The sequence below is a fragment of the Setaria italica genome, chromosome V (genome assembly GCF_000263155.2).
Source record: "Setaria italica strain Yugu1 chromosome V, Setaria_italica_v2.0, whole genome shotgun sequence".
Classification (NCBI taxonomy): Eukaryota; Viridiplantae; Streptophyta; class Magnoliopsida; order Poales; family Poaceae; genus Setaria; species Setaria italica.
The window spans coordinates 8,090,156-8,108,458 of NC_028454.1; the positions used below are offsets into that span (position 1 = coordinate 8,090,156).

Genomic DNA, 18,303 nt, shown 5'->3' on the forward strand with positions numbered 1-18,303 from the left:
TCCCTATGCATTGCATTCACGAGTTGCATTACCATTCTTATCCTATTCTTTGTTTTACCCTTACAGCTAAACCTATTTAGTATGTCAAATGTACCAAAGTTATACCACCAAACACGATTCCCTAAAATTATGCTTGCTAATCTCCACAAGTTTCTATTCCGCTAACCTAGCATTTTTTAAGTTTATTTGGCATATAATTGAAGTTAGGGAAGAGTATAGTGGAAGTTTAGAATTTGCAACCTCTTCATTTGTTACCATATCAAGATTTACCGTCTATTGGCGTCAATTAGTAGCATCGACAATGAATGGCAATTCCTGGCGACGAACAGAATGGCATGAAAAGATTACACTAAGTACATCCTTAATTTTCCTCGTTAGACAAAAGATTGTGAAGGTAGTAGTAATTGAATAGTACCATATATTTTACATGTGTAGATCGATAAGGCCTATATCCATTACCATCTACTACGCCTCTGCTGGATTGGCATCCAACGCCATTGGATTTGACAACATGCAGACTTTTATTTTTGGGTGTGTAGCTAGCAATATCGCACTTGCCCCCTTTGACCTTGGACAGAGTTGACCTGCTGTAACGCGGCGCCCAGACGGAGCCGGGATTACGCACGTCGCCATGGATAGAAACGCTGGGCTCAGACTCGATTTCGTGATAAGACCGATCCCGTACAGCTACACACTCCCGATCGCCTTCTATAAATACCCACCACCCTTCTTCCTCCCCGTCTCATCAAATCCAAGAAACCAAGAACTCTCCACAAAGGGTAGCAGCAGCCCGCAGCTAATCGCTGGGCAAGCTAGCACGATCTCGGTAGCTTTCGGACTGCAGGCGGCGGCCATGTCTTCCTCCCCCGACCTCGCCCGCGTCCTCCCCCGCGTGCTCATCGTCTCCCGCCGCACCGTCCGCAAGAACAAGTTCGTCGACTTCGTCGGTGAGTTTATTTTTAGCCTTCTCTGATTGATTCGTTAGTAGAAATTCATGGATGGCTCGACCTGGACGGTAGTGGCTGACGCCTGCATGGCCGCATATGTGTGTGGTTTGTGTCCTCTCAGGTGAGTACCACCTGGACCTCATCGTGGGGTACGGCGCGGTGCCGGTGATCGTGCCGCGCGTGGCCGGCGTGCACACGCTGCTAGACTCGTTCGAGCCCATCCACGGCGTGCTCCTCTGCGAGGGCGAGGACATCGACCCCTCCCTCTACGAGTCCTCCGACGCCGGCGACGGCGACGGCAGCGCGCTCTCGCCGGATCAGCTCGAGGCCGTGCGGCGCCTGCACCCGAGCGACGCCGCCATCGACCACGAGAAGGACTCGATCGAGCTCCACCTCGCGCGCCGCTGCCTCGAGCGCAACATCCCCTACCTCGGCATCTGCCGCGGCTCGCAGGTGCTCAACGTCGCCTGCGGCGGCTCGCTCTACCAGGACGTCGAGCACGAGCTGGGAGGCGAAGCCGTCCAGCACATAAACTACGGCGACTACGATGGGCACCGCCACCCGATCCGCGTCCTCCCGGGCACGCCGCTGCACGAGTGGTTCGCGGACGACCTCGCCGACGGCGAAGACGGCGGCAAGCAGCTGATGGTGAACAGCTATCACCACCAGGGCGTGCGGCGGCTGGCGCAGCGGTTCGTGCCCATGGCGTTCGCGCCGGACGGCCTGATCGAGGGGTTCTACGACCCGAACGCGTACAACCCGGCGGAGGGCAAGTTCATCATGGGCCTTCAGTTCCATCCGGAGCGCATGCGTAAGCCCGGCTCCGACGAGTTCGACTACCCGGGCTGCGCCAGGCCCTACCAAGAGTTCGTCCGCGCCGTCGTCGCGTACCAGGAGAAGCAGCTCGCCGCCGCGCGCGTGCCCCGGAGCGCCGTCCCGACGTCGCCGAAGCTGAACAAGGAGATGGAGAGGCGGCGCAGGGTCATCTTCCGGAGCTTCTCCCTCGCCAAGGACATGTACCTCTCCGGCGGCCGCACGAAGCCGGCGGAGCCGCGCGACCTCGACGCCGGCGCCGAGTTCCTCGAGGTAAGCCAACCTTTCAGCCGAGCACGTCGGTCGTTTCGTCGATCACGTTCGCGACAACGAGCGAACGAAGCCAAGTCCGAGCTAACTTTGTGCGTGGATTTGCAGTCGAACACGGCGTCGCTGAGCGTGCAGCAGGAGAAGCGGCTGAAGCAGATGGGCGCGACGGTGCGGAACGCGTCGGGGTACCTCAACAGCCTGAAGGTGAACAACGGGCGGGAGGCGGCGGCGCGGGCGCTCATGGCGGAGATGACGGTGGACCAGCTCTCGGACCTCGCCTCCTTCTATCAGACCATGGGAAGGATCTGCTCCGAGGTGCTCGACAGGAAGCTGCAGGCGTTGCAGCTGCGTGAGTGAAAACTCCATCGGGAGCGTGTCCTCCGTGTCAGCTCGGGAGCTTGTTTAATTTGCGTCCTGATGTTATTAGTATTAGCATGAAAAAATCGAGCGTCAAAGGCAAGTGTTTTTTTGGTGGTTAATGTTAACGCCATGATGTTCGAGAAGTGTTGCGGTTTCTCCTCTGGGTTCCTGCTTGTTTGACTTGGCGTCTGTACGCAATGCACCGGCTGGAACGCAGCTCCGAGACTTGAGCTCATCATCTCCTGAAACTGAGAGAGCGGTGACGGTTGACGAACAGGCGAGGTGACGAACTGAGAGAGCGGTGATGTTTGGCCGTTGTCAGTAATAAGAGTTGTCATTCTCATCCGGAGTAACCAAATTAGAACTTCGGAAGAGCGTCTGATACCGTATTTTCATCTTGTCTACGTCTAGCCATCGAGAATTCGAGCCAGGTAGTACTCGTACACTGCAGTTCAAGTTTGCCATGGCAGCTAACCCTGTCAAAATCTCGGATGGTTGACTTGTTATGCAGGCACAAATTCAGTATTGTACAGTTGCTTGCTTCTAAACCTTCTCTCATACGGCAAGCAGTACTATACAGTTGCTTGCTTTTCTAAATTCAGTACAAATTCAGTAATATTTGAAGCCACCCCATGGACTGAACTTTTACGGCAAGCAGTGCTCGTACACACAAACAATGGTGATGCAGGTCAAGAAAACGTTTTCTCCTCGCAACTGCACAGTGAATTTGGAGGGGATTTTATTGCAATCGGTACAGGACAGCGACGCACAAACTGAAGGCAGATGCAACGATCAAAAGACAAGGAGTAAATCACCTCACGGGTATACTGGCATGCACACACTAAAAAGCTGTTGACTTGTAGGCCAGTTGGGGGAGTGTTTAGCTCCGGCTAGAACTGTGGGAGGTTCAAGTTGGTAGGATGAACCCGGCAGGCATGGCGGACAGGTTCACAGGTAGATGCGCTGCCGCGGCACATGTCCAAACCAAGCCACCTCAGCCGCCACCAAGAAAGGAATGCTACTGAATAGTCCGAACACTGACACAAATCTTTCTGCAAGGCAATCCTAAGTGCAAGGCAGCAAGCATCAGGGATTCAGGGCAGGCTGCAACTCTTCCATACGTTCAGCACAATCAAGACAAACCTTTTTTTTTTCCTTTTGAAAAAGCACACCTTACTCAAGCTGAAAAGCTATAGAACAACAAAAGCTTAACAGGGCTGCATGTAATATTTACAACCAGGTATATTTATTGCATAGCAGTTACTGGAATATTTTGATAACAACAATGCCAGCTGAAACAGCCTTATAAATATACTATCTACATCCTGATCAAATGTTACAGGCTTATAGCCCTGACCGGACTTGCAACAGCAGCAAACTGAAGGCTACATGCTTTGCTACTGCTCCTTTGATTTCAATTACAACGATGGTCATCCAATGGAACAATGCAGTTATGTCATGAGCTGCAATGCTTCGATGAAGCTCCAGGACTGACAAATCCGTTGTTAACCATCTTCATTTCTGCAAAAATTTCATATAGATTGATGAGTTCTACTAAACTTTTTATTCGCTCAGGAAAAAACAGAAAACTAGATAAATTAAGAAATGCTACTATTAGAGCTTTACATTTACATTTGTAACTGTATATGACAAAGGAGTTTTGAATTTACTGCAGCTCCAAACAATGTTTGCAGCTGGCTACATTGCCAGTTCAGGCAAAAAAAAAAAACCATTGCTTCCACATGAAACAAGGGGAATAACACAATACTTTTACAAGAAGACAGAGTGTAACTAAGCAACAAGGATAACTGTGACATACCGACCCATCGTTGTCCAAGTGAAGGAAACCACCATGGCCACGGGCGTTTGTAAACTTGTACAGAGGTCCAAAGGCTGGCGAGAGAATTTGTATGAGTCATATGAACTATAAACTAGAGGCACAGTTTGAGGGTTTTTTTTATGAAGGTCAGCAGCTTGAAAGGAGCAATTCCTCAACAAAGATAGCGGCATCAAGAAATAAATATTACAATAGATGAAATAATCCGAGTATATAAGGAGCATAATGGCAGAAGAGATGATAGCTCAGAATAACAATACTCACCTGAACATAACACTACATATTTTTCACGACATAAGTAGTTTCCTCAAATGAAAAAAATTGAGATACAGAAGGGTTTGGGTTCAGCAAGCTGAGTCCAGGAAAAAAACACATGACACATCATACAGAAACGAAAGCATTACTGAATCTTTGTGGGCCTGAAACCATTACTGGACCTACAACTGTAGTTTCCCATTTTTTTATAAAAGTAGACATGAATGTAGTCGGCAATAGCTACTGTCTTTAAAAAGGAACTGCAGACATATAAAGAGTTTTGTGCAGAGAGTAAGACTACCTTCATAGCCGCCATACACTGGATCTTCCGACAGTAAAAGGGGTGTGTCCAGATCAACAAAACTGCATCCATAAGTTTCAAGAACAATTTTAGCGGCCCATTCAACATATATAAGGTCTTGAACAAAGTAATATTTCTTTCAATTTGCTGGCTGGAGCAACCTAAGCACAATGTAAAAAATGATTTCATACTTTCACAACAAACACACCTGAAACAACCAAGCCCAGCAGCTAGGTGACCAGCAAAGCCCATAGCGATTCTAGTCTCCACCATACCGCCAATCATCAAAGCGACATTGGCTTTTCTTGCAGCGTCAATTATTTCAAGGGCTCCAAGAACCCCTAATTTTGCTAGCTTGATGTTAATAACATGGGCCAGATTCCCATTTATTATTTTCTGAGCATCAAGCAAACTCCGACAACTTTCATCAGCAGCAACAGCGACTTTGTATTTCTCCATGGCAACAATACTAACATCTCGGAGACCTTCCCAATCATCTCTGTGAACTGGTTGCTCAAAGAGTACAGGAGTCACACCCATTTCTGAAACCAGTGGCAGAATAGAAACAAAATAAATCAGAAGAACTACTGGGAGAAGATTGGAATATCCAGATGACGAAAAGCTAATAAATTCAATATATTGAGGCAAGATTAGAAGGTGCATATAGTAGCACAGAGTTCGCAGGAGTACAAACCGTTTAGTCTATCAAGAACTTCAATTGCTTGATCAGCTGTGTATCCCTCATTCGCATCCAAGATAAATGAGCAGTCTGGATGGACGAGCCGTATAGCCTTCAGAACTTCTATATCTGAGTTCAAGTTTTTCCCAACCTTGAGCTTCAGTGTTTGAAACCCTTGCCCTCGATATTTTGCAGCCAATTGAGCAGCTTCATTTGGGGCCACGATTGGAATCTAGGTTGGGAAATATAGAATGTCAACTTTGGTGAAGGTATTTATAAACTTTCTGGATAAAGTGCAGAGTATGATGAGATAACCATATACCGTTATGTCTGTGGTCACAGTATCTGATGCCCCTCCAAATAACCTCCACAGAGGGATGCGAATGCTGTTAGCGACCGCGTCAATCAGTGCCATCTCCACTCCTGCTCTAGCCTTAATTGGAAAACAGTTACAATCAAATACACCTGGAATGGTAAATCTTGTATTTGAAGTATAAACAGCAACCGAACACTTGAGTACACGTATGAATATCTTAAACAAACAATAATACATGCCTGTCTTTCCATTTATTCCTCAACGGTCTTTTTTATAAACGGAACATTTCTACATGAGCTAAACAAAATAATCGATTTTTCACACGGAAAGGACCTTTATGCTTATGTAGGGTTTTTGTTTTTGGGATACAAAACTGGTTGGTTTAGTGGCTTGTATTCTGAACGAACTGCTCTAAGCTTATAACTAACCAAACATTTTTTTTCAGGTTAAATGGGTTGTCAAGGACGATCTCACCAGGCCAGTTACCATCCAGACCAAATATTAGCGGATATAACCAAACTTGGTTTTCGGTTACGCTTCCTCTGAAGGCCTTCTGACATTCATCCCTCTCACATGATGGCAAAATTCATGCCACTCACCTCAGTAAGGATGGCAACAAATTAGATTGTCCTCTAAAAGAAACATGGGTACTGGCTGAAAAGGCTTACTGGCCGCAGAAAATGGTGACTCCGTAATTCAGCGCCTGAAAGGCAATTCCCATCTACATCGAAGCCTATACTTCAATCAAAGTGCAGTGACCCCATCAACATCGGGATCAGCACGTTCGACAATTTAAGATTTCCACGATATAGTAGACCTTTCAACGCGAATCACACGTTCTTTATCTCACGAAGATCAAGCACCTGTCAACCCACACTCTAGCAGAAGGCAAATTTTACTACTCCGTCATTACTCGAACGAGGGAAGGTGCGGATTCCTCACCGATGCGAAGTCGTGTCCGGGGAGGACACCCGCAACGTCCTGCAGCAGCGCGCCGAGCGGCGCCGCGGGCGCGGCCTCGAGCGCGCCGCACGCCCGCCCCGCGGCGGCGAGCGCGGCCGGCTGGTCCTCGGCGGTGACGGACGGCAGCACGGGCGCCTCCCCCCACCCGACGGCGCCGCTGCGGAGCTCGACGCGGACGGCGACGTTGGAGACGGCGTCGAGGCGCGAGGACGCGATGGTGAAGGGGGCCGCGAGGGGCACGGCGAGCGGGCGCGCCTCGGCCGCCGCCACGTCCACGGAGAAGGTCTCCTTGAGCGCGTCGAAGCCGAACGGCTCCGCGGCGGGGGACGCGGGGGCAGGGCGGGATGGCGACGGGGACGGCGAGACGGCGCGGAGGGGCGTCGCGGAGGAGGCCGGCTGGCGGGCGGCCGCCACGAGGCTGGGCCGCGGGCTGGCGTTCGCGGCGCCCGGGGTGCCGTGGAGCCTGAGGAGAGGCGAGGACGCGGAGGAGATGGAGGGGTCCATGGCCGCTAGTACTGGAGAGTGGAGAAGCGGAGACCGGAAGCCGGGCCGGCGAGATTCCCGGGGAAGCGGCGAAGGGAGGCGAGGACGGGCGAGCGACTGACTGGAGCGCTCGTTTATAGTACAGGGCAGCGGTTGGTGTCCGGCGCTGGACGGAGATATGGGGCCCGCGCTGTCAGCGGGACGGGACGAGACAAAAGCTAGTACTGGTGACTGGTGAGTGGTGACCAAGTGGCCAGTGGGCACGGAAATGCTCATGAGCATCTGTACTGCATGCCGGTCAACGGTGGTGGCTCGTGTGGGCGATGCCGTCGAGGAGGCCGAGACGAGGCGGGGAGATGCTGAGATGGGGAGGGCGGATCGCCTCAGCAGAGGAAAAAAGAAGCAGCTTAGTATTACTCATTTACTCTTGGGTGTGGTCTCTATCGACTGATATTTTTTTTAGCATCATGGAGCTTTCATTAATCTGGAGTAGGAGTATAATCACGGGCCGCTAAACCTATAACCCAGTCTGGAATAGCGTCTAGCTAGAAGCATGAACTTTCAGTGGATGACACCACACTCGCACACTTGCGCAGGAGTGCGCCACCGCGTTAGCTTCGCTACCGACTCATACACGTTTAAAAGAAGAAAAACTCCTACCAAGCTCCATGATACCATGCCAAAGGCCACCTATCGAGGAACGAGAATCATCTATAGACTCCAAAGAAATTTTCAAACTAAGGCAGTCCACTTCAAGCACAATATTCTCCTGGCTCAACTCTATAGCGAGCTCCAAGCCTTCTTTCACTGCCATTGCTTCCGCAGTCAGGGCATCGGTATATGATCAAACTAGCGTACCGCCACTACTACCACCCCACCAGAGTGGTCTCTTACTACCACACCACTGCTCCCTGTGTACTTCTCGGTGTCAAAAGTAGCATCGGTGTTCACCTTAACCCAACCCTCAATAGAACTCACTCAAGCCCTTGAACTGGTTCACCATAGAATTGACAAGACAAGCAGGGATAAGAGCGTTACCTCCTTCCAGTGGCATGTTAAGGTTGGGCGTTCTTGCCTCCGGTGATTCAACGTTGGATGTGGGCTTCCTCTTCCGCTTAGAAGGACTGTTCTTGGCCTCCATGATCGGTTCCTTCGCAACACTGCTACCTCCTCCATCCTCTCCTGTTTTTCCCGAAACAACATTTTTTCCTTTGGGATGAGGAGGGGGAGACTTCTCATCCCCCACGTCATCATGTGAGGTCGAGTTCCTTGACGTCCTACTCCGGGAGACCGACCGCCCACTGCCCCTTGAGTTGAAAGAGGAACCGCTGCCATACAACTCCGACGCCGCCTCTCCAAAACTCGCCAGCTTCTTCTTCTTGTCATCAGGAGCTCTCAGGGCCCCGTCATACGGTAGTTTTCCCTCCACATCCCGCAGCGTCGGCGTTGGGCAATCAAGCTCAGAGTGGCCTATAAGGTCACATGATTTACAGTAGAAAGGTAGATTCTTGTAGTGAATGCCATACCAAACATTGGATTTATGCATTTCATCCCGCAAGTACAAACCCCTTCATAGCGGCTTGTTGATCTCCATCGCCACCCTAGCTCGGAGAAAAGAGCTGCTAGCTTTTCCTTTTTTATTTGTGTCAATCTTCTCCACCACACCAATAGACCTGGCTGCTTTTTCACACTTCTTAGCATTCATCCAGCCAAAGGGAAGGTTAAGAACACGAACCCAAATACTCATCCGATCAAAGCATACGTTAGAAGGCCTGAGACTAGCATTATAATTCTACAAAATAACTGCATACTTGCCAATCATCCATGGTGAACCTTCCAGAGCCCGATCTCTCTCCACCCGTCCCTCAAAGTCCGTGATGAACAGGTTATCTTTCTTCTCCCCCACCAATCGCACCGCCATCCCCTTAGGGTTCCCCATGCAGGCTTCATGGCACGAAAGATGGTCAAGATGTGGATGGGCTTTGGGGACAACGCTTTCCCAATCACCAACCACTCCGACGGGGTAGTTTCCCTCACCTCGTCATTGCTGTCTACAATGACATCTTTTTCTTCTGTCGTCAGGTGGAGATGCCCGAGGAGATCAGAGACCTCCTCTCAGCTCCCACTCGATGATAATCCAACGGTCATCGCCTCCTCCTAACGGAGTAGCAACAGGGAGAAACAAACATCCAAACTCGCGTTCGGAAGGCAAAATCCAACCCTAGGGACCTCGGCCGACCCTAGGTGGAAAACTGATTGCCGGCAGAAAAGCTTGCTGCGAAAGAGGACAGGGCTGAGTAGGAACTCGAGATCAACCTGTAGGTCCCAACTAAAAACCTAGCGGCGCGCTACCCTAGCAGGAGCTAGGGAATCTGTGGACACCAGCACAGACACAAAGCTAACCGATGGTTTACAGGTGGTCGGCGGCAACTGGAGTGTTCCTGATGATGGCGTGGACGCCGTGGTCAGGGAGACCCACGGCGGTGTGGATCCAATCTCGCCGACAGTGGCCAGATCAGATCGAGGTTGGGATCACCTTCGAGATCGCTAGGACTCTCAGTCCATGGATGTATTGGGATTTGGATTATTGGTGCATTCACTGCTAGAAAACTGAGCATTGGTCCTAATCCTTAGTACCTGTTGGTTTTTGACCCGGTACTAATGTAAGCATTCACATTAGTACCGAGTCTAATGCCTAGTTCCCCAGGAGCCCCCATGACCCCCTTTAGTACCAGTTAGGGGCTCCAATCGGTACTAAAGGTCACCCATTAGTACCGGGTGGAAATGTGCCTGAGGGCCTTTAGTACCGAGTGGAGTCTCTACTCGGTACTAACCCCCATTCCCACCCACCCCAGCGCGCCTCCTTATCTGCTCCCCCCCTCCCTCACGCGCCATCCCTCCTTATCCTCTCATGTCGTCCCCTCTCCCTCTCCTACCACCGCCTCCTCCCCCTGCCTCTCCCACCCCTCCCCCTCCCTCTCCCGAGCCCTCCCCCTCTACTACCCCTCCCCTTCCCCCTCTGCTCACCCCTCACTGGCAGTGAGGAGCGGCAGCGGGGTGAGGTGCAAGACAGTGCGTGGGCGCGTGGGGGAGCGACGTCCAGCCGGAGGTGGCGGGGCGCAGGGGGCGGCTGCGGGCCGGACACGGCGACGCCCAGGGCACAAGTATTGTCTCTCCCTCCCTCTCCCTCCCCCCCTCCCTCACCTTCTCTCGCACCTCCCCTCCCCTCCCTTTCCTCCTACCGCGCCCAGGCTCCGGCGGCGGCCGGATCTGGCAAGGCAGCGTGGTGGCGGCGGCAGCTGGGTGCGGCCGGCTGGATCCGACGGGGCTACCGATGTCGGCGGCAGCGGCGTGGCAAGGCAGCCGGGCACGGCCGACGGGATGCGTGGCCGGACGTCCTGCCGGATTTCTTCTTCTTTTTATTTTTTAATACCTCTTTAGTACTGATTATTTGATCCGGTACTAAAGATCGCAGTACGGGTTGTACAAGTTACCAAAGGCGCTTTCCCCGGCCGTGATTGTATAGCTGTCTCTATCAACTGATTAGTTTTAGCTGCGATGGATTTGGGTCACTTTGGATGCCGCCCGACAGGATGCACTGCTCGTCAATAGCTAGGGCCGGCACTGCACAGCGATCCGCCCCTTGGAAACACGCATGGGGCGCGCCTACCCGAAGCCAGAAGAGAATATAATTCACCCATGGGGGCAACAGGCAACTAACCCCGCATGATTAAGATCGCAAGGCACCATCTCATTTCCTTTCATCGGATTTCATCTGCAGTGCGGCGACAACTACTCCTACATCTTTTGAGCTCTGAATGCATGAATTGCATGCATTGCAATTCCACGGACGAGGACACTAGTTGATTATACTTATTAATATAATTTGTGGCCGGAATTAGGTTGCGTAGCCTTGGCTCGGCTGCGCATTGTCTAGCCGAATTGACAGGCTCGAGCTAAGCACTGGCTGCTGATTGGGCATCTGAAGATTAGGAGGTGGGAGATGCGGATATTTGAAGCGGTTTAGCCTGCCACCACTCACCAGCCGTCATCCATGTGGTCAGCACTTGCCATCACTAATTCACCATGCCGATCTCGCCTTGTCGTTTGCGTGGTTTTCTAACCAGCAAAGCTTTGTGTCGCCATCATGGTGATTAAAAAACATAATTAGATCAACCGGCCAATTGTACTAAACTACTGCTAATGGCATATTACCTTTCAGGAAAAAAGATCTAATGGCGTATTAGCCTGGCCCACAACTCACAAACTTGGGTGATCGTTCTCGATCTCATCTCTTTCAAGCTTGTGGCTCTGCGTGAAAGAGACAGAGAAAAGAATACTCGCATATATTATTAGCACATTGGACAAAGGGGCCGTGCAATGGGATGCAGACTTGCAGTTGCAGCACCTTTTGTTGCCTGCGATCGATTCGCAGATCTGGAAACTGGACACTTTTGTTCGCTGTTTATGATTAGAGCACCATCCTTTATTTTTAAACAAACTTAGAAAACGTTCCGGATTACAGACGGATCACGGTTTCTTTTTCAGTCGATCTGAAAAGGGGTCGAAGTGTGATGCACTCGGACGCTTTGTGCCATTCTTGCAGGCACGGTGAATTTAACCAAAAAAATATTTTCTGACATATTACTGAATCTTCTCAAATTTTTTTTCTCGAATACGCAGAAGAACTGCGCATCGTTGTATTAAATAGGTAGAACACAATTTACACGACGCTTGTTTGAGGGGCTGTTTAGTTTTTTCCGGCACAGTTTACAAGGATGTTGTGATTACATGAAACATACAACCTAAAGAAAAATCTACCCGAGCCTATGAACTAAGGCGTGCGCATCTCCTCAAACTTACCTGCAATACTATTCAAGCAGCCTGAATTGCGCGCAACCACAAGTCCACAACCGTGCTCCGCCCTTTCGAACTTGTTTTGCTCAAAGAGCACTTACTGAAGTTGATTCGTTCCTTCTTCCGGCGCTCCCTTTCCTGTACTTGTTTAAGATGTTTATTGTGTGGAATCTTTCTCACATGTACAAACTAGATTTGAAGGAATCATTTTTTTTCCCTTCACAGAGGAATCGAGTTTTTGAATTGGTCATATTATAAACAACCTCCAGATAGTACGTACCTAAGTGAAAGATGTAACTTTCAAGCTTTGCATGGTAGATTAGCTCCTAAAATTACTTAATAACTCTCCAGCAAAGAAAGGAGAAGACTTGCGTTATATATCCTACCTACAGAAAAGAGACATCTTTCAGCGCAAGTAAGGCATGCTTCATCCTACATGAAACGAAAAACTGAATAAACGTCTAAGCTGCCGAGGCTGAATCTGGGATCACAAGAATTGGATCAGATCCCAGTTCCAAACGACCACTAGCACAACAAAGTATCTTAAAGAAAAGGCCATGAGGCAAAGCTATGCTTTGCTTTCCCAGGCACCGGACGCCGTGTAGATCACCCAAGCCGGAGCTCTATGCTGGCTATAAGAACTTGGCGTCCTGAGTTGCATTGGTGATCACACAAAATCAACCAGAATGGCAACGACAATGCATGGACACAGCGCGCCCAGGCTCTTCGGCAGGGAGAGAACGCTCCACGCGGCCCTGGGTGGTCGCAGAGGTGCCGAACTGCCGAGACGCATCACCTGCTGAGCTGTGAAACTCTGAACCTGTTGTTCCAACCTATTGGATTGTTGGTTGCAGCGGCGGACATCATCCTCTGGAGGGACAAGAAGGAGTCGGCGGCCATCCTTGCCGCCGCGACGGCGGCGTGGGGACTGTTCGAGGTGGCGGAGTTCCATTTCCTGACGCTGGTCTGCTACGCGGCCATGATCGGCATGCTCGTCTTCTTCATATGGACCAACGCGTCCTCATTCTTCAACCTGTAAGCCCTTCCAAAAAGTCTCTTTCTTCATAGCCCAATTGCTGCCATGCATGTCCATTGAAGCCCATGAAATGTAAGGCCCGTAGAAAAGGCCTACTGTATTTCAAACAGGCTTATTGATACAGGCCTTTGGTCAGAAATCTCAAACGGGCCCGTGGAATTCTTTGCCGATTCCAAACCCAAGAAAGAAATGAAGGAAAATATTTTTGAACATTGCGATTCTTTTAAAAGAAGAACATTGCGATTCTATTACCTGCAGGCCGGTTCCTCGAATCCCTGAGACTCTCCTGTCGGAGAGAGCGACCAGGCAAGCGATCCAAGACGGGCACAGAAGGCTATCCAGGCTGGTCGAGACGCTCTACTACATCGCTTGCGGCAAGGACATCAAAATGTTCATCCTGGTGCGCCGCCAGTCCTCCCATTCAGTTTGCTACCAGAAACTACAAAAGATATGCTTCTGAGTTCTGATCGATCTGTACGTTTGATCAATGTGCCTATGCGTTGAACAACAGACGGTGTTCTCCCTGTACATCGCGTCGGTGATCGCCGACTGCTTCAGCTCCCTGACGCTCCTCTACCTCGGTACGTAACTCCGCTAGCCGGATCATTTTCAGTACAAGTTTCAGAAAGAAAACCAACAACGTTATTCAGCAAAGAAACCTGCTAATGATGATGATGTTGCGTCCGCAGTGGTGTTGGGCACGATGACGCTGCCGGCGCTGTACGAGCGATACCACGACGAGGTGGACCACCTGGTGGCGCGAGGCGTGCACGACCTGCGGACCCACTTCGCGGACATGGATTCAGGTGTCCTCAGGAAGATCCCGAGAGGGGCAGGAGCTGCGGCCAAGTGATGAATCGACCAGGGAAGGCCACGACTGGACTGGATACACGGCGCCGTCTCTGATGTGTAGACGATCCAATAACTGAAACTGAATTAAGAACAGATATCACACTGATCCTCTAGACCCTGAAGAACGGGTGCTTGCTAATAGGGTCACTAATAAGCACAACTCGTCTGTGCTCAATGTAATCGAGATGCACAAAGAGTCGAGAACATGAGCTGAAAGCTAATGCCATCCCCGCTTAGGCCGCTGCTCTTACCTTTCGCTTTGCCATCGATCGCCAATTCGCCATGGAGACAGACGACAGGAGGACCTCCGACCGGGGTCGGGGATCATGGTCGTGGTTGCCGGCAGCGGAACACATGACGGGGTCCACGAGCGAGCTTAGTGGCGAACCGGAGGACATGGACAGCGACGCACGCCGGTTCGGATAAAGATGGCGCGTTCCGTGCGCCTGAGGTAACCAGCACGCACGCAGACGGCAGGCAGACGCAGGGGGTTGCCTTTCATTCGCTGCGCTCTTTTGTTTTCCTGCCTCATCACCCAGTCAGTCGCCTGGTTGCCCTGGCTTGGGGTGATCTCATTCTCATCTGGGTTGGAGGTGGTAATCTCATTGGAGGACTCGTCACGCGACCTGACCTGCCTCCCAGTCGTTGTCTGTCCTCGCAAGGCGACACGTCATCCACCGTGACATCGGCCACAGGCGCCCGTCTTTGCTTCTTTTTAGAGGTTCACCGGCTCACCGCTGCTGCTGGAGTGCTGGACTACTGTCTACCGCTACAGCCTGCACTACTGTGTGCTCTGTGCATCTCGTCAGCTGCTCACCGTTGCCTCTGCTGCCAGTCCTTGTACTTGCACGGCTGCATGATTCATCTTGACGCGATCGAAGGGGTGCTTCACGGAGTAAAGTTTAGTCCGAGTCACATCAAATATTTAGATATTAATTTGGAGTATTAAATATAGATTAATTACAAAATCAATTCCATAGATAGAGGTTAATTCGTGAAATACATCTATTAAGCCTAATTAATTCATGATTAGCATATATTTACTGTAGCATCACATTGTCAAATCATCACTGATTAGGCTTAATAGATTCGTCTAGCAAATTAGCCTCCATCCGTGCAATTGATTTTATAATTAATTTATATTTAATCTTTCTAATTAGTATCTAAACATTCGATGTGATAGTGACTATCCGTGGAACCGAACACCGTCTAAGGATTGATTTGGGTGCGGCGCAGCACAAAATATGGATGGCAGTTCGGGCGAACTTGAGACCTACGCATTTGCTTGTCACGTCAGGCAGAGCTTGTTTAAGAGCTTTGTTGTTCCCATCCCATCCAACTTAAAACTTATCTTGTTCATTGTACAGGACGATAAAAGGACAGCGACACGGAGTGGGTGAGCCCCTTCCTTGCATGAGACCACGACTGATACAAGTTTAAGGCAACCATCTTCAGTTTATGCTGTCCTAAACAAGGCCGGCCACTAATCATAGGCCAGTCAAAAGATACGCTAATAAGCGTCCATCTATCAATCCAGATTACCGTGCCGTGACAGCACCAGCAGATGGCACTGTTTGCTGGCACGGGGGTGCGGGTGGGTGTGCCGGTGGGTTTCGGGACCGGGCGACTGGGCGAGGGGGGGAGCACACAGGATTGCGCACGCCTGCCGCGAGGGGAGCACGCACGGCCCCGCTGTTGTGCGGCGTCGCGTCGTCCAGGGCAGGGCAGGGACCCCCGGCCAGCCTTTTGGGCCTTTTCGGCTGGCTTTGGCGTGCGGGCAGGCAGGCAGCCGAGGCCGCCGAGCGGTCAAAAGAAGGGAACGATGGGAGCAGCAATGCACTGCACGGCGGCTGCGTGCTGCGTGGTGGGGTGGTCCGCCGCAGCATCATGCGCGCCCGCCCGCTCGCTCGCAAAAGGCGTGCGAGGGGGGCGTGGAAGACTGGAAGTGGAGGAATTGGGGCCGGAGGAGAGGAAAACCGCCGACGTATCGGCGCTTTCCGGAGGCGCACGCTCGGCTCACTGCCGGCCGCCGGTGAGGGCTCTTGATGCGGCACGTCGCGTTCTGAACTTGTGGTGGACGACAGGAAGCTGGCTTCCTGCTGTGGTTCGTCCCCGTTCCGAGAACTGATTCCGTGGTTGCCACGCTGATGCCGGAGGTGCCGCGACGCTGTTCGACGAGCATCGGGGCATGGCAACCAGGTGGGAACACACACGCCGCTCGTCTAAGACATGGGTTGGAGTCACAGATCGGACCACCCGGACCCGGGGTTGGGGTGTGGCGGCCGCATCCTATCCTCCGGAGTCCAGGGGACGGGCCGGGACAAACGAACCTAGTCACCACGCCCGCTTTATGACTCCGAGCCGCATACGAAATCCCGGCCTCGGAGCCCGATGTCCCCCTCTGCTCTCGCCTCGGCCTACGTGCAGCTACCGTCCTCGACTTTTTGGCAGCCAGCGGCGCTTCGTCAGGAACTCACGGCACCCGCAGTAGGTGTAGATAGGCTCTCCCCTGCACCGAGCGGACCCTACCACATGCTTATCTTTTCTTATTTATTCGCATCCTCTGCCTCGCTGTCGGAGAGCTCCACGGTGGAGCGGCCGGCGAGGCTAGCGCGGCCGGAGAGCACGGGGTTGGAGCGGCCGGCGAGTGCAGCTCGCTTGGCTCGCCATAGGGACCAGGGAGGGGCACGGCCTTCACGGGATCCGGCGGGAGGCATCTCGGCCACGGCGCCGTGGGCACAGGCGGGGCGCGGGCATGGGCGCGGGAGGGGATGCCAGCGCAGGTGACGTCGCAGGCGGCGGCCGGCGGGCGGGGTGCGGACGCGGCCGGAGGGGTGGGAAGGACCGTCGGTGTAGCCGGACGGGGGTCGCAGGCAGCGGACACGGCGGAGGGGCGGGGTGAGCTCGCTGCGGACGGACTACACGGGAGCTAGGGCGGTCAGGCGACGGTGACCCGTGGAGCCTCGCGGGCTCTGCTGGCAGTCATGGCTCGATGGAGGTGCGGGCGCTCGGACGCCACGGCGCGCAGGTCAGCTGCAACATCATCAAGCTCGGGATCCTTGCCACGTCGCCAGGCCTAGCACCACGAGACCCGCATGCCCCGCCGTAGGCTACCGAGCCTCACGGCCTACGCCGCCGGCATCTGCTCCTACGAGCTGTGAGCGCAAGGACGGCATCGCAGACGAGTCCCAGTTCGTGCGGAGGTGGGCTCCAGGCCCTTGTCGCGAGTCTCGGCGTGGCCGCGGCCACGACCGCCATTGCGGGGAAGCGAGCCGGCACTGCGGTGCGGGGAGGCAGCCATGGCCGGTGAGGACGGTGCGTGGGCGAGGAGGCAGGCCACGGTGGGGCCTAGGCACCTGGCAAAGGGGACAGCATGGAGGGGGTAGCGCGGAGCTGGTGCGTGGTTGTAGGGCTGCGGTTGGCCGGCGTCCAGGCCTCGCCGGCCAGGAGCTGGGACCAGTGGAGGCGCCCGTTCGTGCGGCCACAGACATAGAGCGTAGGGAGAGAAGTGATTAAAAATCTTGAATCGTGGGGACTACAGAGCTTTGGAAAAGTAGGTGTGAAAGCTGATCCATTGGATGCCTCATCTTTACTGCTCTCTATAGGTGACATGTACCGAGTTATAGAGAGTTGCTCTCTATAACCATTGCGGTTGCCCTCAGGATCATCGCCGGGGAACTAAGATTTAATACTCCGTGCAGCTATGATGGAAGGTATCATGTACCTTCATTTTTGTACTGTGGATGTATCGAGATTTGAGTCATGTGTCAGTGTGACAGAATTACATCTTATCATGTACTGTATTTTGTATGATGACCTACATACATATACCGGTTCATGTACACAATAAAAGAGAGCTTCGTTCTCCTTCCTGTTTTCAAAATGATTTGAACGTCGGTCACTCTCTCTCCTACCGTACAGCCAGCCTCCCACTCTCTCAATCTCTTCCCACCACAGCTCTTTCTCTCTCCCCTCAAGCAACCCAGATCCGACAATGCTCCAGCCAGATCCCGCGGCACTCCGACCAGATGCAGCTACGTCGGGGGCATACCTATCGCAGCCGGCACCGGTTCTCTCAACTACGAACCCCTGCGATGGCGGCACGACGGTTTCGACACCGGCAAAGCAGATCTGGGCCGCGGCCAGATTTGGCCTGGACGGCGATGTGTGGGGCAGGCTCAGCACGACGCACCCCAGGTGACCTTCCCACGGCTAGGAGCAGCGTCCCCCGTCACCCATGGCGACAGGAGCAAGCGACGCGACCCCGCAGGCGACGGCGGGTCACGCCCTCGCCAGCATCCCTGCGACGAGGAGTACCGGTGGCCCGAGAACCA

General features: G+C 52.6%; 3 protein-coding genes across 3 annotated transcripts; 2 read left to right on the forward strand and 1 right to left on the reverse strand.

Annotated features, from left to right (window-relative positions):
* The first annotated feature begins 733 nt into the window (after window positions 1-733).
* LOC101756502 (protein NtpR) lies at window positions 734-2,546 on the forward strand. The gene is made up of 3 exons (XM_004968091.2): window positions 734-947; window positions 1,069-2,033; window positions 2,139-2,546. The coding sequence occupies exons 1-3, from the start codon at window positions 854-856 to the stop codon at window positions 2,385-2,387; spliced, it is 1,308 nt and encodes a 435-aa protein (XP_004968148.1). The 5' UTR covers window positions 734-853; the 3' UTR covers window positions 2,388-2,546.
* Window positions 2,547-3,585: 1,039 nt separating this feature from the next.
* LOC101755561 (L-Ala-D/L-amino acid epimerase) lies at window positions 3,586-7,521 on the reverse strand. The gene is made up of 7 exons (XM_004968090.3): window positions 6,721-7,521; window positions 5,785-5,895; window positions 5,478-5,694; window positions 4,992-5,325; window positions 4,784-4,845; window positions 4,210-4,283; window positions 3,586-3,911 (listed from the first exon to the last, which is right to left on the reverse strand). The coding sequence occupies exons 1-7, from the start codon at window positions 7,504-7,506 to the stop codon at window positions 3,906-3,908; spliced, it is 1,590 nt and encodes a 529-aa protein (XP_004968147.2). The 5' UTR covers window positions 7,507-7,521; the 3' UTR covers window positions 3,586-3,905.
* A 5,184-nt stretch (window positions 7,522-12,705) lies between these two features.
* Window positions 12,706-14,205, forward strand: LOC101756912 (reticulon-like protein B9). Its single transcript, XM_004968092.3, has 5 exons — window positions 12,706-12,852; window positions 12,936-13,116; window positions 13,376-13,517; window positions 13,629-13,698; window positions 13,807-14,205. The coding sequence occupies exons 1-5, from the start codon at window positions 12,768-12,770 to the stop codon at window positions 13,968-13,970; spliced, it is 642 nt and encodes a 213-aa protein (XP_004968149.1). The 5' UTR covers window positions 12,706-12,767; the 3' UTR covers window positions 13,971-14,205.
* The last annotated feature ends 4,098 nt before the right edge of the window (window positions 14,206-18,303 follow it).

What these genes read in the sequence shown, in the direction of transcription:
- LOC101756912 (XM_004968092.3), top strand. Translation starts at nt 12,768, where the DNA reads ATGGCAACGACAATGCATGGACACAGCGCGCCCAGGCTCTTCGGCAGG. An exon ending in ACATCAAAATGTTCATCCTG is followed by an intron (nt 13,518 to 13,628) that starts GTGCGCCGCCAG and finishes GTTGAACAACAG; the next exon opens with ACGGTGTTCTCCCTGTACAT. An exon ending in CCTGACGCTCCTCTACCTCG is followed by an intron (nt 13,699 to 13,806) that starts GTACGTAACTCC and finishes TTGCGTCCGCAG; the next exon opens with TGGTGTTGGGCACGATGACG.
- LOC101755561 (XM_004968090.3), bottom strand. Translation starts at nt 7,506, where the DNA reads ATGCTCATGAGCATTTCCGTGCCCACTGGCCACTTGGTCACCACTCAC. An exon ending in CCGGACACGACTTCGCATCG is followed by an intron (nt 5,896 to 6,720) that starts GTGAGGAATCCG and finishes TTTCCAATTAAG; the next exon opens with GCTAGAGCAGGAGTGGAGAT. An exon ending in GCTGGGCTTGGTTGTTTCAG is followed by an intron (nt 4,846 to 4,991) that starts GTGTGTTTGTTG and finishes TTATGGATGCAG; the next exon opens with TTTTGTTGATCTGGACACAC.
- LOC101756502 (XM_004968091.2), top strand. Translation starts at nt 854, where the DNA reads ATGTCTTCCTCCCCCGACCTCGCCCGCGTCCTCCCCCGCGTGCTCATC. An exon ending in CAAGTTCGTCGACTTCGTCG is followed by an intron (nt 948 to 1,068) that starts GTGAGTTTATTT and finishes GTGTCCTCTCAG; the next exon opens with GTGAGTACCACCTGGACCTC. An exon ending in CCGGCGCCGAGTTCCTCGAG is followed by an intron (nt 2,034 to 2,138) that starts GTAAGCCAACCT and finishes GTGGATTTGCAG; the next exon opens with TCGAACACGGCGTCGCTGAG.